The following is a 26,153-nucleotide window of genomic DNA, read 5'->3' as shown; positions in this document are numbered from 1 at the left end:
GCCAAAACTGCACAACCGGATCCGATTTTGCCAAATTCGGAAAGTCCGGATTTTTGTCTGACAGCAACCGGCGTAGTCTGTTGTCATCATCTGGCGTGTCCGAATTGCTTACTAAGAGTAACCGGCGCTGTCCGGTTAATATCCGGTGAGTCCAAATGTCCTTAGATTTCTCTAACAACTAGGTCTCAACGATCAATAGAAAGATCCGACGAGTCCGGTCGGGAAAAGTTCTATCTGTTGAACATTTTCTATCATCTCCCTCAACAAAGAACTCAAGCATTCAAATCTCCGTTCTCTCCAACCTATTATGTCAAGAGGAGTGTACTAAGGAGCTCAAGTGCCTCATCATCATCAGTCATATCGTCATTGCAGTCACAAACAAGGAGTAGTGTCACACTCTTTCTTAGGTAACAATTCAATTTGAATTGAAGATTTTTGTCTTCTATAAGTCTTCAAGCACCGGTCCTTTTCGCAGAAAAAATAACAACCTTGGCTTGAAGACTTTATCTTCTATAACAGCTAAATTTTCCATACCACTTTAATTGGGGAAGGACTGAAGGAGATTTCCTTCTTAAATTTCCATGGTGGGCTTGACTTTGTGAGTGTGAAAGGAACTGAAAATAAACCCAATGAATATTTGTCCCCAAAAATCTCCGTCTCTTCACATCGACCAAAGAAAGCTTTTCTTGTTTGTCATCCTAATTCACATCGATAGGAGATGGCAGAAGCCCTAGTGAAATCCTTTCTGCAAAGATTGAGTTCTCTGATATTGGAAGAGAGTGAAGCTTCTACAGATCTGCAAGATCAATTCCAAAGGCTCAAGAACAGACTCGAGGAGATTGGAAGCTTTCCTGGAGAATCAGGTAGGAAGAAACACGAGGATAAATTGGTTTGCTATTGGGAGAGCGATTTTGTAGAAGCATTACATGACGCGGGCAATTGTATCAATGAGTATGTCACTAAGACTCGGAATCGAGATGGGTCTGATCAGGCACTGACAATTGTGCAGTTTTGTAATGAATTAGAGAAGATCGATGCACGCCTTGCCGAGAGTTCACGTCGAAGGTCTCAACTCAAAATGCCGCCGACATCGGAAGCAAAAGAGGAAATTGGGGAAAGTTCTTCTACTATGACTGATGGTGTTGATGTAGAAGGTGAGGAATCTCTTGCCCCCTTTGCATTGGAATATAGAAACTTACCTTCTTACCTTAGATCTTGCTTACTCCTTCCCTGAGAAAATAAGTAGAGGAAGATTGGTTCGGCATTTAGTGGCTGAAGGTATTTTACAAGAAAGACCTGCAGGGGAAGTCATGGAGGATATTGCTGAAGAAAATATCAACGAATTGGTTGGCCAAGGAATGCTTCGAGTTGAAATTGGCTTAAAAAATGAACTCGAAGTTGTTGAACCTTTTCATCAAATCTGTCTACTTAAGCGGCAGCAAGGAGAAGGTATCACTAGGTTTCTGATTTCTGATTCTAATAATTTTCCTCATAGTTCCCACCTTATTTTCATCAACTACCATGGTGAGACTATCACTACAAGCTTGAATGATCAGCCGATTGGATCATTATATGTCTTTTCGGACTATTCACAAGGATTAATTCCCCATGAGTATTGGTTTGAAGGCATTCCTGACGATCACTGGGCCTGCTTAAGAAATGCCTTGTATACCTTAAATTTTCTGAGGGTTTTAGAGTTAGAGAATCTTAAAATTAAGAGCTTACCAGAAGAAATAGGAGATCTGATACATTTGAGGTATCTAGGCTTAAAACATTCAGCACTGGATGGGATTCCAGAGAGCATAGGCAATCTTCAAAATCTACAAACTTTGGATATTAGATGGCCTAGAAGGCTGAGGGTATTGCCAAGTGGAGTTCTGAATCTTCTCCAGTTGAGGCACCTTATGTTGCCTAAGAATGAGATAAAAATCCCCTCAGATATAGGCATATTAACAAACCTCCAGAGTTTAACTGGTTTATTCCTAAGACCTGGCATCATCGAAGAATTACGAAGTTTGACTAAACTCAGGAAACTGGAATTGATGGATGTATCCGAAGAACATGCCAGTGAGCTCTCTACTTGTATTATGAAGATGAGAGGACTTCTGTGTTTATCTCTCGATACAAGAGTTCGTGATAAGGATGAACTGTTGCCCACATTGGACTCGTTTTCGCCACCTCCGTTTATTAGAAAACTCTGCTTAAGCGGGCATCTAGTTGATCTTCCTGATTGGGTCTGTTCCATGGAGAGCCTCACAAAGTTAAGCTTAACCTATTCCTTTCTCCCTGAGGAAGCAATTTCTGTACTTCAGTTTCTTCCTAACTTGAAGCGTCTAAATTTGGGTGGAGCATGCAACACCAAACAAATAAACAAGGAGTTTTGTCGGGTGGGTGGATTTCCAAAGCTAGAGATACTCAGAATCTGTTCAAAACATCTAGTAGAATGGACTGAGATCGAAAAGGGGGCATTGCCAAGCTTAGCATTCCTCTGCTTCCACAGTTGTCCACAGTTGATGAATCTTCCAGAAGGACTGCAATATTTAAGCACGCTAAAAGTACTGGAGATTTTTCCATTGCACCCAGACCTTGGACGGAGGTTGAAACATGATGGAGGCAAAGAGAATTACAAGATCAAACACATTCCACGAAAACATTTTTTCTCTTCATTTCTACGCAAGTGGATTGCAATATGATGCCATATTCTATCAACTGGATGAAAAGAAAATTAAAAGGTCAAGCACATCCCCTGAGGTACAAATTTTCTTTAGAATGTAAATTGCTTTTCCTTGTCATGCATTTTTTTCTTTTTAAGATGATTAAACAAAAGGCTTATTGGATTAGGCCAAACTTAATATGCTATGTATGTTGTGTACTGATTGTTGTGATATGATCTACTTTTGACCTCTGCAAATGGATTCATATCTAAAATGGTGGCTCCCGTGCTTATAATTCCTTCATTTCCATTGTTCATGGTTGATAAGACTTCTCAAAGACCTTGTTGCTTTGTGATCCTAGTTGTTATAGCTAACATATCTATCATGTACAGCAATGAGATATCTATCCTGTTTTATAATGTTATAGATGCAAAATGTTTAAGCAAATGAAATGTATCAAATAAGTTGGAGAAAATCTTCAAGGCCACCAACAATCATCTTGCTTTGTCAACCATCACACCATCTCTTGAGAATCTGTTCAAATCTCTAAGTGCTCTTAGTGCTTGCTTCCTACCTGCATTACTCCATCACTTCCTTCTTGTAGTTCCCAGATCTCTGCCTCTTGTCGGCTTCCTGCATATCAACAATCCAGTAATGACCTTAAGAAAAATAACAACCGCTTAACCCACCTCCTTTGTTTGAGAATCAATACTTATATAAGTGATAATAAGTAGATAATCACTGGTACATTGCAGAGATGATTAGCTAGAAGATTTTACATCTAGGAAAAGCATTACTCGGTTGTGAAACCTGAACATGAGGCAATATACAAAGACCCCGTTCTTAATTTAAGATAAAGTTAATGAAAGTAGATGAGTTAAGTGGTTTCTGTTGGAAAATGAATTAATTCCTAGTATGTGTAAGAAATAAAAAGGAAGAAAAGTCACCAAGTGGAAAAGAGAATTTTTTTTATGGTATTTTTTGCGCAGAGCCCTAATATTCGAGCAGCACAAATATGTTTGGAGAATTGACAAGATAGGAACAGACGCCTATGTTTGGAGAACTCCGCTTATCTGGTCGTCTCGCTGATCTTCCTGATTGGGTCTGTTCAATGGAGAGAGCCTTACCAAGTTAAGCTTAGGCTATTCCTTTCTACCTGAGGAAGCAATTTCTGTACTTCAGTTTCTTCCTAACTTGAAGCATCTAATTTTGGGTGGAGCCTGCAACACCAAACAAATAAACAAGGAGTTTTGTCGGGTGGGTGGATTTTCAAAGCTAGAGACACTCAGGATCTCTGCAGGAGATCTTGTAGATCGGTAACCAAGCATTCTTTCCCCCATTATTCTTTGCCCCAATAACTTTTCACTCATTAGAATCTTGAAACGTTATTTGTAATATTGTCTACCTTGGGGTTATAAAAGGGGAAAAGATAAGATATGATGAAGAGTACGTAATTTTCAATTTGGCCTTAGTCACAAGCAAGTCATTAGATACTTGAGAATGGTTCGGTAAGCAAGCCTTCTTTCCCCCCTTTATTCTTTGCCTCATAACTTCTTCACTCATTAGAATCTTGAAACGTTATTTGTAATGTTGTCTACCTTGGGGTTATAAAAGGGGGAAAAGATAAGATATGATGAAGAGTACGTAATTTTCAATTTGGCCTTAGTCACAAGCAAGTCATTAGATACTTGAGAATGGTTCGGTATGCAAGCCTTCTTTCCCCCCTTTATTCTTTGCCTCATAACTTCTTCACTCATTAGAATCTTGAAACGTTATTTGTAATGTTGTCTACCTTGGGGTTATAAAAAGGGAAAAGATAAGATATGATGAAGAGTATGTAATTTTCAATTTGGCCTTAGTCACAAGCAAATCATTAGATACTTGAGAATGGTTCGGTAAGCAAGCCTTCTTCCCCCTTTATTCTTTGTCCCATAACTTCTTCACTCATTAAAATCTTGAAATGATATTTGTAATGTTGTCTACCTTGGGGTTATAAAAGGGGAAAAAGATAAAATATGATGAAGAGTACGTGATTTTCAATTTGGCCTTAGTAAAGATAGAGAGTGGTGTGAGCGCTGTGGAGTAAGGAATCGGCCGGTCCGATATGGATGCATCAAAAGCAGGTGTCGTCGTCGGTTGTCTACCTTCAGATACAGGATCTGAGGAGAAGAGAAACGATGATCTACTTTATCAGACACAGGAGGGAAACAATCGGCTACACATAGCAGCGAGGTTTGGATATGAAGAGTTCGTGGAGAGAGTTGTTAATAATCTTTGGGATTGCCCTTCCCTTCTATTATTATTATTACGTCATCAAAACAAGAAAAGAGACAACCCACTTCATGTCGCTGCAAGGGCTGGTCACCTTCGAATCGTCCAACTCCTTACTGATTCCTATAAGCGTCTCCAACTGCTTCCTCATCAGAGTTCTGCCGATCAAGCTGAGGAAGTAAATATGATAACATCAGAATGGCGGCTGCCTTCATTGTCAATTTGGAGAACTCGAAACCATGATGGCAAACACAGCTCTTCATGAAGCGTTACGGAGCAAACACGAGGATGTGGCTTTGCAACTACTGGATCTGGAAAGTGAACTGGTCGTTCTTGTTGTGAATGCCAAAGATGAGAGTCCCTTGTACCTAGCTGCTCAAGCAGGGTTTGTTCATGTTTTGATTAAAATCCTTTTTGCTGGGGGAGGGAAAAACACTGTTGGCCCAATGGGTCAGAATCCCTTACATGCCGCAGTTTTGGCTGGAAGCCCAGGTATGTATGAACCTTAAGTTTAAAAATCCAGATCATCTGAAAGACAGATGTGAGTTCCAAGGATCAAAATCCAGGTATCGGATTTAGGATTGGTCATGACCAATACCGATAAATGGAGGGACAGATAAATGGAGACGATAAAGATCCAAATTTAAATGGGTCTTGTCTTGTTGGAATTTTTATCCTCTCATGCGCGTTGCAAGTGCACCTCACTTTTGCATCTGACGGTGGCCATGAGAGTGAGAGGATGAACTTTAAAAATGCATTGCCCGGTGCACCGTCAGATGCACAAATGGGGTGCACTAGATAGTGCATCGCACTTGGTCCAATTCCCCTCACTTGAGAGGATAAAGATCCATCTTGTTGGTGGTGGTTAGGGGTGAAAGTTTGGCCCTGTCAGCCCGAACCCGCCTTGAGTCTGAACAAAGCTTGGGTTGAGATACCTGGCCCTGAGGGTGGGTCAGGACTAGAAATTTTATGCCTTGAGTTAGGGTCAGGTTGGGCCAGGGTTGAGGCCTCGGGCTGAGCCTGGCCAAGCCCAACCTGACCCTGTTTTAAGTTATACTATAAAATCTTTTGGCCCTGCCAGCCCGAACAAAGAACTACATCCCATATTATTATTTTTTGATAGAACACTGTAAAACATTATATGACATGTGAAGTAAGACTGCCTTAGAATCTAACCTATGACTTAGTTGTGCCGATCTGTAATGTGTTAAAACAGGCAACGTGGAAATCAATTGAGATAATTTTTGGGTTTGGTGGTCACAGAAAAGAGGCCTCCGAAACACAAACTTTGGAATCCAGAATTGAAAAAGACAAGGTTGTAAATGAACACATGAACGGGTTGTCAGTGGTAGCAGGACTCCTTGCTACAATAACATTTGCAGCAGCTTTCACAATACCGGGCGGGTACAAGTCTGATGGCCCTAATGTGGGTTCTCCATTACTCATACACAAACCAGCTTTAAAAGTCTTCTTGTTTTCAGATACAATTGCCGTGGTTTCAGTCTCATATTATGCCAAGACGAAAAGGAGAAATACAGACTTTTCTATGTTTTATCGTGTTGTAATCTTGGTTGACTATGCACTCAACGCAACTATAATTGCCTTTTTTTCTGGTGTATATGCGGTGATATCAATGGAGTGTGGATGGCAATTCTTGTCTGCGTCATTGGCTCCACCATTGTATGCTCCATCAGTTGGTGGAATTGTGCAGAAGCTCGTATGAAAATGAGGGACCTCTTTAAACGAAGGACAGACCTCATTAAAGAAAGTTTGTTACTTCAAGACAAAATAGGACGGCCAGGTGATGATCTCGAGTCCGGAGGAGTCCGCCCGCCGAATTCATTAAGGCTCTCTTTGGTATAATTTTTATTTGTATTTGTTACGTGCACACATGGTAGAAGGAACTCTATATATTGACGATTCAAAACACTAATTAATTGGGGATTGGACAAGACATTTGAGTGTTAAAATTGGCTTTCTGAGGCATCGTGTACAATTTTAATTAGGACAACAAAATGAAATGTCTACACTTACAACTTCCACATTTGTAGCATATAATGGTCATCTTCTTCCTCTTCTTCATCTTAACTTAAACCATGCGAATCTTTATGAAATTCTCCTCTACATCAACTGGTTGTAGAAATAAAGTATCCTCCACCTCAGCCACGCCAAGTTCAGTTCTACCCATCCTAATCATCATCAACTTCTTCTTCTTCTTAGTCCACACTGATGGTGCTTAATTGGGGTACGTGGTCAAAATTACCAAGGTGGCAGGGGTTTGGTGATCAAGGATCCTAGACATGGGCTTATTGCTGCCCAGTGCAAAGTTGGTCTATCTTTCTCGGCATTTGCTGCGGAAGCTGATGCTATTCGTGATAGTCTGCAATTGACTCAGTTCTTGGGCTTCAATTCCCTTTCTGTTTCAATTTTCTGATTGTCTTGTTTTTGTAAATGCCCTTGTGGGCAAGCCTAGCTTCTTCTTTAGATTGGGCTTCTAGGATTGTTTTGTTAGTTTCTAGTTTTGACTCTATTGTGTTTTCACACACTCCTCACTCCATTAATGGAGAAGCTCATTTGCTTGCAAATGGAACTTTGCGGTTAATTGGGAATCTCACGATCTTGGTGGGGCTCTCCCCAGCCCCCTCTGCTATTTGATCAGGCTGTACCTGGTAGGAGGCGATCCACGCACAATTAATCGGTGGAGCTTTAGCAAATAACACAATTAACCGGTGGAGCTTTAGCAGATAGCTAGCTAGTCGTGTGGTTCCTACGCCTAGACACAAGACTGTGCAAAATTACTGTTCAGCCCCTTGTGAATTATAAAATCTCATTCAATCAAATGCTCTTGCACATGCTCTTATTGGCCCCCCACGCTGGTGCATGCACTATACAGCTGGATAGAGATCTCTTGCCCTCAAGTTATCCATTCATCACCTTGTGATCAAAGCGGTCAAAGCAGATATCCAAAAGAGTCTCTATTGTAGGTGATGAGAATATAAAACAATGTAGAAAAAAATGGAAATAGTAAACAAACAATCACACAATGCACGTAAGGATTTATATGGTTTGTCAAGATTGCCTACGTCCATGGTAAGATGAGATCTGCTTCTCTGCCAATAGAAAATGGGGTTACAACCACTTGTCCTCACACATCTCTCAAATTGCTTACAAATAAAGAACACTCTTGCTACAAATTGCTAGCAAAACTCTATACAGAAAATTTATCAAAATACTCGTATAGCCTTAAAAATAATTTTCTCGGTGGTTATTGCCCTTGAATACCAGCCATCAATCCATTAGCTTGCCAAGATTCCAAAAACAAATTAAGATTAATGCACAAGGTGAACCAATTTCTCTGGGCCTCGAGGCCTTCGACTAAACGGCCCTCGGAATCAGCCCAATTATGCATTCAACGAAATCTAAAACCTTGTACCCCAACACCTACCCTTCCTCCTACGTACTCCCACATCCCATGGAAATTATTGCCCCAAGACTATGGGGGTGTTGTGCCCATCGTGCAGCGCAAGACTGCCCATGTGTGCACAAGGGCCCCACCATGCACACATGGGCGGTGCTGCGCCGCACATGCGCACACAGCACCCCAGTAGTACTAGGGGCGATAAAGGTCCACATCCAATGCCTAAGATTCTTTGTATGAATGTGCCACCAGCATGAAAGACCAACATCTTTATTTTCATAGTCTTGTTTTTTAACAAAATTGAAGCTTTTTGACTTTCGTGCAAAGTATTTATTGTTTTCCAAGCTTGAAGAAGCTTGTTAGTCTAATTATTTTTTGGGAAAATGTTCTGTGTCGGGATGCAGCCTTCGCCCAGACACATGAGGAGTGGGCAAAATGATCATCCTGTCCCCCTAAATGGTGGAAATGCTGTCCCATGTATTTGGGCGCAGCCTGCTTTCTGCACAAAGAACATTGACCCATATTTTTTTGACGTGACCGCAACGAATTCTTACTCTCTGGACCTTCAACGTGAAAGGACGTTTAATTTGATTGAAGCAAAGAGATTAATAGACCAACCACATCTCACATTTTTATTTCTTCATATGATTATATCTCAAATGGCACAGCCAACTAATGGATGATTGCATTTCAGAAGATTTCTTCTACTGGTTTGGAGTAAATACAGAGGAGATTTTTGCTGATTCACTTGGGATCCATTACCCTTATCCTCTCCATTTTAGTTAGGCAGCAATGAATTCTTCATGTCAGGCTAGGATTTAACATCCAATATATGGTCTTCCCACCAGCGTCTTTTTTCTTAAGAACCACCTCAAAATTCACACTGAAAATTTGAGAAAAATCCCTAACAGAAGAAAAAGAGTTATTGTTGTTTCTTGAGTCCTGGTTTCTTTTACATGTTTTCTATATTTTATGCTTTTGCTTTCTGATTCTACCCTGTTTCAAAACATTTTGCAACCTAATCAGAATTTTTGGGACAAAAATTTAAATGTTAAGTTCTCTATTAAATTGGCATATTTGATGTTGAAATTAAATAATAATTTGTTATGACTTTATCATGGCAGAAAATGTGGAGAATTGGGTGTCCTGAAAAAAATAAAGCAATTTTTGTGGTAACTCCCTGCTATTAAACTCAGAGATTAGGCTGTAATTATTACTCTTTACAATCAATATAACCAAATCTGGGTGCAGTAGAACTTTTCACTGGCAGATTACATTAAACTGAATGCCTTGGCTGGAAATCCTGGTCCAACTGCTTTGGAGGGGGTGATGTTAAGAAAACAACGTCCAGAATGGCGATTTGCAGAAGAGAAATGAAAATAGAGAGAGCACACACAACGCACAACATAGAGATTTACGTGGTTCACCTCCAAGATGGAAGCTACGTCCACGGTCGAACAGTAGAACAGATTTTACTATTTTCTCTGAAAATGTTACAAACCCTCATAACCCTATCTCAAAGAGATAAGAACAATATTTAAGAAAACCCTAACCCCAGAAAGTACACAAATGCCCCTAGCCTAAAAATTGCCAAAAAACCTAAGCCAGACCAAGATATAACACATGGTTCAAAAGTACTCATTTTCGAAGTTCTCGACGAGCCCAACACAATTGGTGCCTTGTCATTTTTCGGCATTCCGAGATCGTTTTGAGGTCGAAATGGCACTCCAAAGGTCTCAACCACATTTTCTGGACCAAATTAGGCTTCACCAACAACAGGTGATAAAGATGTTATATTAAAATGGTATTCCGCGGTTGTTTCGAGGCCGAAATGGCCCTCCAAAGGTCTCACCAACAATAGGTGATAAAGACTCTCTCTCTCTGTCTCCGTCTGTGTGTGTATCTGTGAAAAAAGGAACTTCAGCCCTGATCTTATCATTTCTCCTTGGCAGGTAAGACCACTTATAAAAGTGATTGTACCTATTTACTAAAAGAACTTTAAAAATGTTATACATAAGTATACTACATCTAGGTCGTAAGGGTGAAGTCCTAACTCCTAATCCTTATTATTGAGGCAGGGAATATCTGCAGATGCACTAGTAGCAGCATTTGCTCTAGGTTCACACTCTAATCATGTATGTGTAGAAAAACGAGAACCCTAAAACAATGTAGAAAATCGAAAAGGAATTGGAAACAAAAAATCTCACAATGCACAGGATTTACATTGTTTGGCAAGATTGCCTACATCCACGGTGAGATGAGATCTGCTTCACGATCAATGGAAAATAGGGTTACAACTGCTCGTCCTCAAACCTCATAAACACCAAGAAATAACAATCATGCCATTTTGCATGATTTCAAGTAAACCCCATGCTGAACTATGCTACTATCCATACCATCATCAATTCGACCTATGCAAAATTACCGGAACATCCTTGGGCTTTCCAAATATGCCACCAACCATAACAAAGCCATGGAAAAATTACGAAAAACGCTCCTAGGCCATAAAACTCACCGAATACATATCGAATCATTCCAAAAGCATCCGGAACACACAAAACATTGTCCAAAATACCTCAAACACAACCCAATACATTGTTGCCAACAATGACAACATATACATCTCGAACACACTAAGCAGTAAGCACTGCCAAAGTCCAACATATGTTTGATGTCTCTTTTAACAGGCAATGAAGGAGACATTAGTCTTTTAACCTTCCAATTCTGTTTTATTTGCTATCTCTAACCATTTCATGGATGGGCGGTTTGATGGAACTAGATGGTTGGACCACCAGACCTTCCAATTGACGGCTTCAGGCACTGGTCCAATTTCGCAGAAAAAATAACCAACCACCTTGCCTTGAAGACTAAATATCTTCTATAACACCTAAATTTTCCATACCACTTTAATTGGGGAAGGACTGAAAGAGATTTTCTTTTCAATTTTCCATGGTGGGCCGTGAGCTTGACTTTGTGAGTGATGAATATTTGTCCCCAAAAATCTTCGTCTCTTCATATCGACCAAAGAAAGCTTTTTCTTGTTTGTCATCCTAATTCACATCGATAGGAGATGGCAGAAGCCTTAGTGAAATCCTTTCTTCAAAGATTGAGTTCTCTGATACTGCAAGAGAGTGAAACTTCTACAGGTCTGCAAGATCAATTCCAAAGGCTCAAGAACAGACTCGAGGAGATTGGTAGCTTTTCTGGAGAAGCAGGTAGGAGGAAACACGAGGATAGATTGTTTTGCGGTTGGACGAGCGATTTTGTAGAAACATTACATGACGCAGACAATTGTATCAATCAGTATGTCACTAAGACTCGGAATCGAGATGGGTCTGATCAAGCACAGACAATTGTGCAGATTTGTAATGAATTAGAGAAGATCGATGCACGCCTTGCCGAGAGTTCATGCCGAAGGTCTCAACTCAAAATGACGCCGACATCGGAAGCAAAAGAGGAAATTGGGGAAAGTTCTTCTACTACTACTGATGATGTTGATGTAGAAGGTGAGGAATCTCTTGCCCCCTTTGAATTGAAATATAGAAACTTACCTTCTTACCTTAGATCCTGCTTACTCTACTGTTCTCTCTTCCCTGAGAAAATAAGTAGAGGAAGATTGGTTCGGCTATTGGTGGCTGAAGGTATTTTACAAGAAAGACCTGCAGGGGAAGTCATGGAGGATATTGCTGAAGAAAATATCAACGAATTGGTTGGCCAAGGAATTCTTCGAATTGTAATTGGCTTCGAAGATGAACTCGAAGTTGTTGACCCATATCATAGAATCTGTATACTTAAGCGGCAGCAAGGAGAAGGTATCACTAGGTATCTGGTTTCTGATTCTACTAATTTTCCTGAGAGTTCCCACCTTATTTTCATCCAATACCATGGTGATACTATCACTACTACAAGCTTCAATGATCACCCGATTGGATCATTACATGTCATTCCAGACTATTCACAAGGATTAATTCCCAGTGAGTATTGGTATGAAGGCATTCCTGATGACCACTGGGCCTGTGTAAGAAGTGCCCTGTATACCTTAACTTTTTTGCAAGTTTTGGACTTAGAGAATCTTTGTATTAAGAGCTTACCAGAAGAAATAGGAGATCTGATACACTTGAGGTATCTGGGCTTAAAACATTCAGTACTGGATGAGATTTCAGAGAGCATAGGCAATCTTCAAAATCTACAAACTTTAGACATTAGAGGGCATAGATTGCCGAGGGGATTGCCAAGTGGAGTTCTGAATCTTCTACAGTTGAGGCACCTTATGTTGCCAATGAATAAAATAAAAGTCCCCTCAGGTATAGGCATATTAACAAACCTCCAGAGTTTAACTGGTTTATTCTTAAGACCTGGCATCATCGAAGAATTAAGAAGTTTGACTAAACTCAGGAAACTAGAACTGAAGGATGTATCCGAAGAACATGGCAGTGAGCTCTCTGCTTCTATTATGAAGATGAGAGGACTTCTCTCTTTATCTCTACGTGCAACATTTCTTGATAAGGATGAACTGTTGCCCACATTGGAGCCATTTTCGCCACCTCCCTTTATTAGAAAACTCTGCTTAAGCGGGCGTCTAGTTGATCTTCCTGATTGGGTCTGTTCCATGGAGAGCCTCACGAAATTATCATTAGGTTTTTCCTTTCTACCTGAGGAAGCAGTTTCTGTACTTCAAGATCTTCCCAACTTGAAACATCTAATTCTGTCGAGAGCTTGCGAGGTCAAAGTAATAACCAAAGAATTTTGCCGGGTGGGTGGGTTTCCTAAGCTAGAGGTACTTATTATTGCTTCTCGGACTCTACTGGAATGGACTGAGATTGAAGAAGGGGCATTACCATGCTTAGCACTCCTCCGCTTCCACAATTGCCTACGGTTGATGAATCTTCCAGAAGGACTGCAATATGTCACCACCCTAAAGGTACTAGAGATGATTCCCTTGCACCCAGATCTTGAACGGAGGTTGAAACATGATGGAGGCAAAGAGAATTACAAGATCAAACACATCCCAAAAAAACAGTTTTTCTCTTCATCTCTACGCAAGTGGATTGAAATATGATGCCATATTCTATCAACTGAAGGAAAAGAAAATTACAAGGTCAAGCACATCCCTAGGGGTACAAATTTTCTTTAGAAGGTAAATTTTTTTTTTTTTTTTTTTTTTTTCATGCTTTTCATGTAATGATATGAGTTATTTTATAGCGATGCCATTTAGAAAGTTCCCAATGAATAAATAAACCTCATATATGATGTATGTATCTAGAACTCATAATTAATGGTTGGGGCTTGCACCAGGTTATGGCCAGGCTGGGCTGGGCTGGGCCGAATCTGACCTGAGCCAAAATTCGCAGGCCACAGACGTGGACAATAATAATAATAATAGCAATATTCAAGCAGAAATCAATAATCTGACTCAACAAATGACCATGATGAGCGTGGTGGGAATGCTCATTGCTGCAATAACATTTACGGCAGCTTTTACAATACCAGGCGGTACCCAGACCGATGGTTGCAAGGATCTGGCCTCTGCTGTGCCGTTGGATGTGCACTGTCGTCCACCCAATACTGCAGAGGATTTTAATACATGGTCCCAATGTGGGTTCTCCAAGACTCATTAACAAGCCCGCACTATACTACTTTTTTTACTCAGATGCAGTTTCCTTCTTTTGCTCCATGAAGATGGTACTTATCCTCTCCCTCTATGATGCTAATAATAATACCAATGATGCGAAGACGTTGCTGCGCAGTTACAAATATAGGTTAAGTCGAGGCACATATTTACTTGGCGGAGCAGTCATCGGAGCCATTCTTACCTTTATTTGGGGTTTATACGTGGTGATATCTATAGAAAATATGTATTTGGTAGTTTATATCTGCCTCATCGGAGGCACCATCTTCACTTATCCATATCTCAAGTCATTTATCAATGTTATTGTTCCATTTTTGCATGCTTCTTTCATTCCTTACAAGAATCTTATCATGGGTCTAGTGAAATTTTAATTTTTAACATTTAATCTGTATTAATCATTAAATGCAATTTAATGAAATTTTTTTATTATTATGTACTTATTATAATTTTTTTTTTGGATAAATTACACTTCATCTCCTGATTTTCAAACGAAACTCAGATCACCCCTTTGTTTTTGAAAAAACTCAAATCACCCCCTCTACAATAACGGTGTTACTCTTTTGTTAGTTATTTATTGGTGTGAAAGGACTATTTTACCCATATACTCAAGCATTAGAATTAAATTTACAATACTACCCTTCCTTCATCTTCAACATTGGTCAAAGGTAGTTTAGGAATTTAAATTTATTTAACTGACTGACATCATCACTTAACAGCATAAAACTAACGGTAGAAACTAATTTTCATATTGGGGTCTAAATCAGGGGGTGATTTGAGTTTTTTTTAAAACCAAGGGGTGATCTAAGTTTTGTTTGAAAATCAAGGGGTGACATGTAATTTACCTTCTGTTTTTTTTTATGTGAAATCAACTAATATCAGAATTATATTTTTGTTCTCAACTATAGATAGACATGAACACTCTGTTCTAGGGTTATCATATTATATATTTTTCCCAATGCGGCTTGATGTGAAAATATAAATAGGGACACATTATTGTTCCATAGAAATTCTTGAATGGTTCACTGCCAGTTGTTGTTGAAAACATGAATTTTTGATAGTTTCTTTTTCATGTACTTGAGAAGCACTTATTAATGTTGCATTCCCGTTTTGTGTGTCTATGGAATGTTAATGGTTGATGTCTATTGGTAAGATTGACTACACATCGATCACTCGACGAATTTGATATAAATGTGACACACAATAAGGTTTCCACTTCCCTTTTAGAAAGAACATTCAAGTGAGATATATAGTTGTCAAACTGTGACTGATCAAAATCTGGAACCGATAATTGTTTTGTAAAGTGTTTGTAAAATATTATATTAAGGGAGAGAGTATACCACCAGCTTTCGGTAAGCTAGCAGCATACACCAATCACATGGCTGGACACAGGAGGGTAAACATGTCTTTTTCAAAGTAGTAGTAGAGTACATTGAACAGAATACGGATTTCACAGAGTACATTGGCAGAAATTTTTTCTCTTGGGTTCGGCCATTACCTGCGTGCAACCAACACCCGCATCAGCGCCGACACCACTGCAACTTTGCGATTCTTTCCTCCGCTGTCTAAATCCAGGGTTCTCCATCTCAGGTGTGACTATTCCTTGAGCATTTATTTTTTATTTAAAATTTTTTTTTTCTTGGGCATATAAACAAATCACTTAACAATGGCCAAACATGCTGTTCCAATTGAGATGATCAAATTGGAAAGCTTTAGTGGCTCTGAGTTCAGTTCTTAGAAAAAGAGGACTCAGTTTGGACTACAGTACCTCGATATTTTTGACACTGTAGTAAATAAATTTTTTGATCGCACGGACCTAACTGAAGCCTAATGGATAAGTGATGAAGACTTTTGCAAAGACTACCTATTGAACTGCCTGTCAGATAGGCTGACAGAGACATATAGTAAATATGAGACTGCAAAAGATATTTGGGAAAACCTAGAAGCCCAATTCAAAAAGGAGGAAGACCTATCAAAGACTCATTTGGTTGACAAGTTTATGGATTTCAAGTTTCAAAAAGACAAGGAAATACTTCCTCAAGTAACAGACTTTGAGAACTTGAGAACAAAACTGAACCAAGAAAATATCTCTGTTGTTGATCCATTCTTAGTGGGTGCAATTATTTTTAAGTTACCCTCTACCTGGCATGCCTTTAAAACTGAGATGCATAGGAAGAAAACACAAGTGGGGCTGAATGATCTCAAACGGTTCATTAGAATCGAAGATGAGAACAGAGCCAGGAACAACTTGAAGATGGTGAAACAACAACAGGCATCTGCCAATTTAGTTTCACAATCCAAGAAAAATCCTAGGCAGTCTAAGCCACCTAAGAAAGAACCCCAACAGTTGAAACCCAAAAAGACCAACTTTAAAAGGAAGGGCAAGTGCCACAACTGTGAAAAGTGGGGTCACTATGCATCTAAGTGTAAGGGTCCTAAGAAAGGGAACACTGACACACCACAAAAGAAAGTTCACATGTTGGTGGACAAGACTGAGCCTACTAATTTTGTTGTCATGGTTGGCAAGGGTAAAGGGTTGGTCAGTACATCTTCAGATTGGTGGTTAGATTCTGGAACGACTTGTCATGTTTACAATAGCAAGAACCTGCTCACTGATGTTGTTCAAGTAGCAGAGACTGTCACTGTTGCAAATGGAGACGTCGTGGATGTGATTCAACAAGGGACAGCGAACTTGGTCCTATCATCAGGTAAAATACTAACTTTGAAAAATGTTAAAATTTTTTCTGATTTTGAAAAGAATATAATTTCAATTGGAATTTTGCTTCATGCTGGTATATCTATTACTTTTAGTAATGGTAGAGTAACACTGTCTGTTAACTCTTTTTATTTTGGATGTGCTTATAATCTGAATGGTATGTTTAGGTTGAGTTTAGCTAATAATACAATAAATTAGGTTAACCATATTTTACTTGATCCCAAAATACTACACTGTAGGTTAGGACATGTGAACTATAGGAAAATGCTCAAATTGACAAAAACTCATAATTTACCATTAGACACTTCAATCAGATTTAACAAATGTGAAGTGTGTGCTCAAACCAAAAGAACTAGAAAACCTTTTAGATCGGTTTCTAGGAGCACTCAACTTCTTGAACTTATACATTCTGACATTTGTGACTTTGAAAGCTACATAATTAGAGGAGGTCGGAAGTATTTGATAACATTTATAGACGATTTTTCTAGATATTGTCATTTATACCTGTTAAAATCTAAAGATAAAGCATTTTAAAATTTTTCAAGAATAGGGTAGAAATTAGTTGAACTTAAAAATTAAAAGTTTTAGAAGTGATAGGAGAGGAGAATACAAATTGCCAGAGTTCAAGGAATTATGTACCTCTGCAGGCATAATCCTTGAAACTAGTACTCCTTACTCACCTCAATCAAATGGCATAGCTGAAAGAAAGAACAAGACGTTAACAGAAATGTTAAACTCCATGTTAATGACAGCTGGCATGCCCTCTTGCCATTGGGGAGAAGTAGTGTTGACTGCAAATCACATTCTAAATTGACTACCACATTCAATACTGACTTCTACACCTTATGAACTATGGCATAACCATCCCTGTAGATATGACACTCTTAAGGTTTGGGGCTGTATAGCTTATGTTAGGATACAAGACCTTAGGAGACCTAAGGTGGGAACTAGAACAAACACTTGTGTGTATCTAGGTTGTGCAGAAGATAGCGCTGCAGACCGGTTTTTGGATCTATCAACCAATGTGGTGATAGAATCTAGGGATGCTATATTCTTTAAAGATAAATTCCTCAGAGATAAAGGCTTGACCCTGCCTAGTCTGACTGAAATGGTTACAGAATCACCTTTGAAATCTGAACCAATTGTTTCTGACACTTCTTCCACAATGTTCCCTGAATCAGAACCTAGAAGAATATCTCCTAGAGATAGAGTACCCAAAGTTTTTGGTGAGGATTTTGTGACCTACCATTTAGAGGCTGATCCATCCACCTATAAGGAAGTAATGAGATCTAGGGACTCACTGCTATGGAAAGAAGCCATTAATGAGAAAATGAGCTCTTTAATGCAAAATGAGACCTGTCACCTTGTTGATCTGCCTAGAGGGGTCAAGACAATAGGGTGTAAGTGGGTACTGAAGAAGAAACTTAATCCGGATGGGTCTATAGCCAGGTATAAAGCACGATTAGTAGCTAAGGGCTATACCCAGGTGAGAGGGATAGATTATTTTGACATCTACTCCCCGGTCTGCCATTTGGCAACGATAAGGATTCTTCTTGCCATAGCATCTATTGAGCACTATATTGTGCATCAAATGGATGTAAAAACTACTTTCCTAAATAAAAACCTAACAGAAGAAATCTACATGAACCAACCTGAAGGTTTGTCATGGAAGATTCTGAAAAAAGAGTTTGTAAATTAAACAAATCTCTCTATGGTCTTAATCAAGCACCTAAATTGTGGCATGAGAAGTTTGACAAGACAGTAAAAAGCCTTGGTTTTCGGACCAGCAACTCGAATAAGTGTCTTTATTTTTTGTCTGAGTCAAACAAGGTCGCGATTATTTGCTTGTATGTAGACGACATGTTGATTCCAAGTTTTGATCTCTCTGTAGTGAGTGACATTAAAGAAACCTTGTCCAAAGAATTCGACATGAAAGATCTTGGTATGGTGGACACCATTCTTGGAATGAGAGTAAGCTTCGATGAGCAAGGGATCACCCTTAGTCAGTCTCATTATATTGAGAGGCTACTTTCTAGTTAGGAATACAGTGATTGTAAATCGATTGAAACACCCTATGACTATAACAAACGGTTGAAACCTAACACAGGCAACACCGTGACTCAGTTAGAATATTCTAAACTGATTGGTAGTCTCATGTATGCAATATGTTGTACTAGGCCAGACATAGCCTTTATGGTAGCCATGCTAAGTCGTTTCACTAGTAATCCTGGAACAGAGCATTGGGATGCCCTGACGAGGCTGATGAGATACCTTAAGGGTACTCTAGGTTTTGCTCTATGTTATACTGGACATCCTCCAACTTTGGAAGGCTGATGCATCTTGGTGCTCAGATTTGGGAGACAACAGATCCACCAGTAGTTATGTATTTACACTAGGAGGAGCAGTTGTAGCATGAAAATCAAAGAGACTGACTAGTATTGCTCTGTCATCTATGGAATCAAAATTTTTTGCTTTAGCTTCTGCAGGAGATGAAGCAGAGTGGATAAAGGATCTGATCATGAATATTCCATTGAGGAGTTTTAAGTTAAACTTTATATCTATATTCTATGATAACCAAGCAACAAAGACGATAGTGAATAACTCACTCTTTAATGGTAAGAGGAGACACATCAGGCTGAAACAGGTAATGCTGAATGATCGAACAAAACAAGGGATTATCACTTTGATTGATGTGAGATCGAAGAATAATACGGCAGATGCCCTTACAAAAGGATTGAACAAAGATCGAACATTCAAAACTACGGGGGAGATGGGGTTAAAGTGTTATATCCGCATCCCGGATCATAATTAATTATTTTTCTTTTCCGTGACGTGTAGGTATCACTGCCACATATGCTGGTGAGCTGTTCTCACTGGTGGTCAAACTCAGCTACAAAATTATTGACCACAGTACGAGTTTGCCTGTGGAGGAAACTATTCGGGGTCATGGGGGACAAACCATGACAAGAAAATAGTAAGTGCTAGCCCTTAATTTTATTTATTTATCCTTTTTCTCGATGCCCTCGAAGTACGGGTCAAGGTTTGGACCGCCCGAGCTATTTTAGTTGAGTTGGGAATAATTCACTTATGGGCTCCACTTGCCTTGGGGAAACATATGAAGAGTAATTATACCCATATCATGTGAGCTCATCTTTTAATTAGGTTCTTTCCTAATTATAACTAGTGGGCATGCCCATTAGCTTAAGAGGCCCATTGGGCTTAAGTGGCAATTTAACCTAAGGGTCCATCTAACTCTATTTGACCCAAGGTTGGGTATTCCTTTTTCTTACCCAAATAGAACTAATGGGTCAACCCATTAAGCCCTCTTGACCCATTTAACTTAAAGTACCCATTTGACTTAATGACCCATTTGTCTTGGATCGACCCATTTAGCTCTTGACCCATTTGACTTAAGGGACCCAAGTCACTTTCTATAAATAAGACAAAAGGGGGGGAGAAGCATTCTTTCTCTTTACTTCTCCCATCTAACCTAAATCGTGGAGGAGAGAAAGAGGAGAGAAAGGAGAAAGAAGAAAGAAGAAAAAAGGAAAGAGGAAGGATAGAAAGGAGAAGAGGTGTGGAGGAGCTTGAAAGGGGAGGCTTGAGGATCTTGCTTCTTGGAGCCTCAACGTGGGTGCTACTTCCTTGAAGTAGGTAAGCCTTTAAGGCCCTCCCTTCCTTCTTTATTTGGTTTTTTGGGGTTGGGAGATGGTGGAGAATTGATCTAGGGTTTACTTTGGAACCTAAAAATCGATGAAAACTCATGGTCTTGATTTTGTGGAGCTATTTGACTCCATTGGCTAACCCCAAAGCTCTCAATCACTACCCAATCGATAGACATAGGGTTTCTACCCTATTATGCCCTAAATGAAGTTCTCCTTGCTTTCCTTTATTGAATCCATGGGTTGTATAGGCCTAATGGGGTCTTAGGACCCTAATGTGCCAAGGAGAAAGCCCTCTAGGTGATTCCTTTCCTCCAATCTACTTGGAAATGGAAGCTTTGGTGAAGAATGCTTTGATTTTGGGGTTTGAAGACACGCGGTTTTACCTGCGATTTCAAGACCTACGAGAAATCGCCCTTGCAACTACCCTGAGACCATCCTCTTAAGAAGCTCTCTGTTGAAGTCGATTTTACCTGCGGTTTCATATCTGAGGTAAAACCGCACGTAAAATCGCACCCAACAGAACCTTTCCTAAGCCTCTGTTAAGGTTGGTTTTACATGTGGTTTTAGGTTTGGGCATGAAATCACCCATAAAATCACCCTACCTTTAAAATCTACACCTTAGGTAATTTGTGGGGGGACCTTTTTGGGAACCCTCCCCTTTGACATAATTAACCCTATTCTCACTCTTTCACTAGGTATAATCTTCCATTCTTGCAACGTGCTACTTAACCGCGGCGGCAACTCATAACTACGGGACATAACACATAAAGTGATTGGGTTTGGTTGTTTGGGCTTGATATTATTATTGTATTGTATATTATGTCATCATTATAAATTATTAAGCATGCTTGCGCATATTGCATACTTTTATATATGATTGTTATGATGTTGATTGGAGATGCTTTACTTTGATGGGTCTCGGTGCCGGTGGGTGCCGGTGCCGGAACCCTGGATACTATATACATTCATGAAGTAATTATGTTGAATGTCATGTTGAACTGTATGCGTCGTGCCGTGCTGGTAACCGGACACTAAATTAGATGAAAAATTGATGCGCCCGGATTACCTCTCGGGACGATAGGACTTGCATGTAGTATATCTGCGGTTAGAATTTTACACCCTTATGCTACAACCCTTACCAACAGGGGTTTAGGTGTTGGGTAATCAGTGCACCGGATTCTGTGGAGGTGGGAGAGGCCAGTCATGGTAGTATTGGTTATCAGGGGTCTGCCACTGAGTGGTCTTGGAGGCTTCGATCAGTGTAGGTCACAGGTGACAATTGAGGTTTTATTGTGGCGATAAGTTAAGTGACCCACAGTGTCTCTCGAGTTGTCACAGTAGCATATACCTCTGACTTAGTTGTGATGTTAGGTGAAAAATTTATTTAACATATGCATGCATCATTGGACTATGTGAATTGTGTGTTTGTGCATCTCCATCCCCTCACTGGCTCAGTGGAGCTAACCCCCTCGTGTACACATTTTTTTAGATTATGATGCAGGTACGGAGGAGAATGAAGCTGTGTTAGAGGAACATGACAACGGGTGTCCTTGTGATGATTGTGCCTACGGGCCGTGAGAATTCTAGGGACTTGTTCCCCTTTTGTTTATTTTAGGGCGTAGGCCCATGTATAAACATTTATTGTTATACCCTTGTTGATAGTTATTAGATGGTAATGGAAAATGGATTAATTACAGTATTTATCATCTAGACTTTGATCATCTTATAACTATTTGATTTTATACGCTTCCGCAAAACTATTGATCTTTTGGAATGTAATATTCCCCTTTCCGCACTCTGATATTATATTGTTTTAATATTGGTTATGACTGTGCGTTGGGACACTGTGTCAGTGATCCTGACAGATTAGTTGGATGACACGCGTCGTCCTAGTCACCCCTTGTATTGTATTTTATTCTTTGTTGGGATGGGGGCGTGACATAAAGACCATTTAGTCAGGTCTTAACCTCACCCAGTATTATTTTGAATTATTCGAATCTCATCTAGCCTTGGTAAGCATTCAGGACAGTTTACATGTTTCAGATAATTTAGTTAGGTTACTAAGTATGGGGGTTTGTGAAACCATTCCAAACTTGATGGTGTAATAAATTTTCATGTGAAGTTTTCTTACTTTGTTATTCCACAAAGGAACATGAAAAATGTCTGATATGTTTCAATGATATTGTGCTAGTCTTTATGTCATTCCAAATTTGATGACATGTCTTTCATAGTATGGTGTATCATTCCAAATTTGATGACACAATACAAATCTATGATTGATATGACGAACATAGTATTCCAAAAGGAAACATGGTATGGTCCTTGTGATAGAGACTATATAGGATCGAGTTCTTTTAAAGAAACTTGATGATGATGCTTATTATTTTTTATCTACCTTCTGTCATAAATGGAACGTACTAAGTTCTTATTGTTGAACTAGATACTATTGTGCAAATGATTGAATTCATATTATCTTATGAAATTCATAATTGATAAATTACAAAGAATGACGAAGATGGAGGAGAACGGTTGAATCTGAATCTCGATGAAGATGACTTACTTAATGAGTAAAATCACATGGATTGCATGGACTTTTCTTTATTTTAGTCACCTGCATGTGGAACTTCAGATTTATTGTTAGGTTTAGTTTTGATCTAAAATCCTAGTTTTATTTCTTGAAGTTCACTTATTTGATTTATTGGATTATTGATACTCAATTTATTCAATTTATATTGATTCAATTACTGATTGAACAATGGTTTCTATACATGTGTGGTGGATATATGTAGAACATAGGAGGAGATTGTAAGGGTATTTGTATAATATCCCTTCATATTTTCTAATATAATCCTACTTGTATTAATACTCAGGCTGTGAGGGGCAATCTAGTAATTAGCCAATCTGATCTAAACCCTAGTTCTCCTATAAATACTAGCTGGAGGCAACAGTCTGGGTATTCCAAACTCGATACTCAGGGTGTAATGCTTTAAGCAACCTTGTGCTTAAACCCTAAACCCTAACAAGTTCTTCTACTACTACTGATGGTATTGATGGAGGAGGTGAGGAATCTCTTGCCCCCTTTGAATTGAATTATAGAAACTTACCTTCTTACCTTAGATCCTGCTTACTCTACTGTTCTCTCTTCCCTGAGAAAATAAGTAGAGGAAGATTGGTTCGGCTATTGGTGGCTGGAGGTATTTTACAAGAAAGACCTGCAGGGGAAGTCATGGAGGATATTGCTGAAGAAAATATCAACGAATTGGTTGGCCAAGGAATGCTTCGAGTTGAAATTGGCTTAAAAAATAAACTCAAAGTTGTTGACCCTTTTCATCAAATCTGTCTACTTAAGCCGCAGCAAGGAGAAGGTATCACTAGGTTTCTGGTTTCTGATTCTAATAATTTTCCTCAGAGTTCCCATCTTATTTTCATCCAATACCATGGCGATACTATCACTACAAGCTTGAATGATCAGCCGATTGGATCATTATTTGTCATTCCAGAATATTCACAAAGATTAATTCCCCATGAGTATTGGTATGAAGGCATTCCTGACAACCACTGGGCCTGCATAAGAAGTGCCTTGTATACCTTAACTTTTTTGCAAGTTCTGGACTTAGAGAATCTTTGTATTAAGAGCTTACCAGAAGAAATAGGAGATCTGATACACTTGAGGTATCTGGGCTTAAAACATTCAGTACTGGATGAGATTCCAGAGAGCATAGGCAATCTTCAAAATCTACAAACTTTGGACATTAGAGGGCATAGATTGCCGAGGGTATTGCCAAGTGGAGTTCTGAAACTTCTACAGTTGAGGCACCTTATGTTGCCAATGAATGAAATAAAAGTCCCCTCAGGTATAGGCATATTAACAAACCTCCAGAGTTTAACTGGTTTATTCTTAAGACCTGGCATCATCGAAGAATTAAGAAGTTTGACTAAACTCAGGAAACTAGAACTGAATGATGTATCCGAAGAACATGGCAGTGAGCTCTCTGCTTCTATTATGAAGATGAGAGGACTTCTCTCTTTATCTCTAGATACAAGAGTTCTGTGATAAGGATGAACCGCTGCCCACATTGGAGCCATTTTCACCACCACCATTTATCAGAAAACTTTGCCTAGACGGGCATCTAATGGATCTATCAAACTGGGTCTGCTCAATGGAGAACCTCACTAAGCTAAGATTAGGTTTTTCCTTTCTACCTGAGGAAGCAATTTCTGTACTTCAAGATCTTCCCAACTTGAAACATCTAACTCTGTGGAGAGCTTGCGAGGTCAAAGTAATAACCAAAGAATTTTGCCAGGTGGGTGGGTTTCATAAGCTAGAGGTACTTATTATTGCTTCTTGGACTCTACTGCAATTGACTGAGATTGAAGAAGGGGGATTACCATGCTTAGCACTCCTCAGCTTCAACAATTGCCTACGGTTGATGAATCTTCCAAAAGGACTGCAATATGTCACCACCCTAAAAGTACTGCAGATGTTTCCCTTGCACCCAGATCTTGAACGGAGGTTGAAACATGATGGAGGCAAAGAAAATTACAAGATCAAACACATCCCACTAGTAAGTTTTTTTCCAGCCTTTTCAGATATAAGAGATTGATAACTCTGTTCTGGAATGTTGTACGCTCTGATTTGAAAGTCATTCAAAACTTGACGGTTTATTGAAGAAGAAAAAGAGTCAAATTACAAAAAGTACTATTTTGAAAGGCTCTTTGGAAATGATTTGCAATGGGTTTTGCATACTTTTCTGTTCCCAACCTTCAAAAATTGAAGGAGAAGAGGATTTAGAGGTCGAACACATCCAATAGGTATAATTTTCTTCAGAATGTAAACAGAGTTTTTTCATTTTTTTTTTTTGGTTTAAGATAACTAAGTTTGCCATACTAAGCTTACCATGAGATATAATTTAGTATGGATTCTAGTACTGCTAGGCATTTTTTTTTTTTCTTCTGAAAAGTAATCATCATTAGATTCATGGAAGAGATATAAATACACAGTCTTCAAACAGGACTGATAATAAAGATGGTGGTGGTAGGATCCAAAACATTCCTGGATTACAACTTTCCTCACCATTTAATTTGAACAGGCTTTAAAAGTTCTGAAATTTGTTTTTGAAAAAGCAAGTGCATGAATTGATTTAGTTTTTGGCTCTGTCAGACAGGCAAAAGTAATGGTAAATCTACAACAATTGTACTTCAAAGTTTGTATGTTTTACACCTTCTGATTTGCATTTAAATATTCTTTTTTAACTACTTCTATCTTTGATTTAGAAAACTACTAAAGGAACAGACATTGAAATAATGAAATCAATAATAAGAAACCTTCATCTATAGGATCAAATCAATTTTTTAAAAACCTTGTCTACCAAAATCAAAACTAAATAAAACCATCTAAGAAGATTCTCATCACATGCATCACAGAGAAAAAAAATCCAAACCTAGTCTTAGAGTAACAAGAATGAAAATATGTTAAAAGAAAGAGGGAGGATTATTTAACTATTATCTTGCTTTTTCACATCCTATAGTATATATTCAACTATTAATGTTAATCGGATCCTTGTATTGGACCTGGTCCATGGCGCCCATGTGGGATGGCCTGACCCAGCCCGTGAGCAAGGGGAGGGCGTTGTTCACTTTAAGTGAACGACTCTCTCTCCCCCTTTCCTATTTCGAGTGAAAGAGGGGGGGGGGTTGCCTTAGGATTTTGGCTATATACTAAGGCCCCATAACATTATTATTGAAAACCAAAATTTTCCTCTCTCTCCAATTGTATTTGTGTTCTCTGTGGGATTTCATATTT

General features: G+C 39.1%; 3 protein-coding genes across 6 annotated transcripts in view; 2 read left to right on the top strand and 1 right to left on the bottom strand.

Annotated features, from left to right (window-relative positions):
• LOC122646872 (tobamovirus multiplication protein 3-like) overlaps positions 1–12,643 on the bottom strand; it is a 33,796-nt gene extending 21,153 nt beyond the window's left edge. The window contains exon 1 of the mRNA XM_043840502.1: positions 12,628–12,643. The gene's annotated coding sequence lies outside the window, so the exon portion shown is untranslated. The remainder of the gene's footprint in view (positions 1–12,627) is intronic.
• On the top strand, positions 647–24,625 carry LOC122646870 (probable disease resistance RPP8-like protein 4). Of its 4 annotated transcripts, none has more exons than XM_043840495.1 (3): positions 647–863; positions 11,559–11,849; positions 23,410–24,625. In XM_043840495.1, exons 1-3 carry the CDS (start codon positions 719–721, stop codon positions 24,402–24,404), a joined length of 1,431 nt encoding a protein of 476 aa, XP_043696430.1. In that variant the 5' UTR covers positions 647–718; the 3' UTR covers positions 24,405–24,625. The 4 variants fall into 4 exon arrangements, with proteins under 4 accessions (XP_043696430.1, XP_043696428.1, XP_043696427.1 ...); XM_043840496.1 differs by lacking the exons at positions 647–863; positions 11,559–11,849; positions 23,410–24,625 and adding exons at positions 1,028–1,154; positions 1,247–1,449; positions 12,156–13,405; XM_043840493.1 differs by lacking the exon at positions 11,559–11,849 and having other exon boundaries at positions 647–1,154.
• Positions 9,046–26,153, top strand: part of LOC122646871 — a 29,583-nt gene continuing 12,475 nt past the window's right edge. The window contains exons 1-2 of the mRNA XM_043840498.1: positions 9,046–9,053; positions 21,552–21,556. Coding sequence (XP_043696433.1) covers positions 21,554–21,556 — 3 coding nt within the window. The 5' untranslated portion in view covers positions 9,046–9,053; positions 21,552–21,553. The remainder of the gene's footprint in view (positions 9,054–21,551; positions 21,557–26,153) is intronic.

This window comes from Telopea speciosissima, chromosome 11, assembly GCF_018873765.1.
Source record: "Telopea speciosissima isolate NSW1024214 ecotype Mountain lineage chromosome 11, Tspe_v1, whole genome shotgun sequence".
Lineage (NCBI taxonomy): Eukaryota > Viridiplantae > Streptophyta > Magnoliopsida > Proteales > Proteaceae > Telopea > Telopea speciosissima.
Note: the sequence above shows the minus strand (reverse complement) of the source record. Positions and strands in the feature narration are given on the sequence as shown.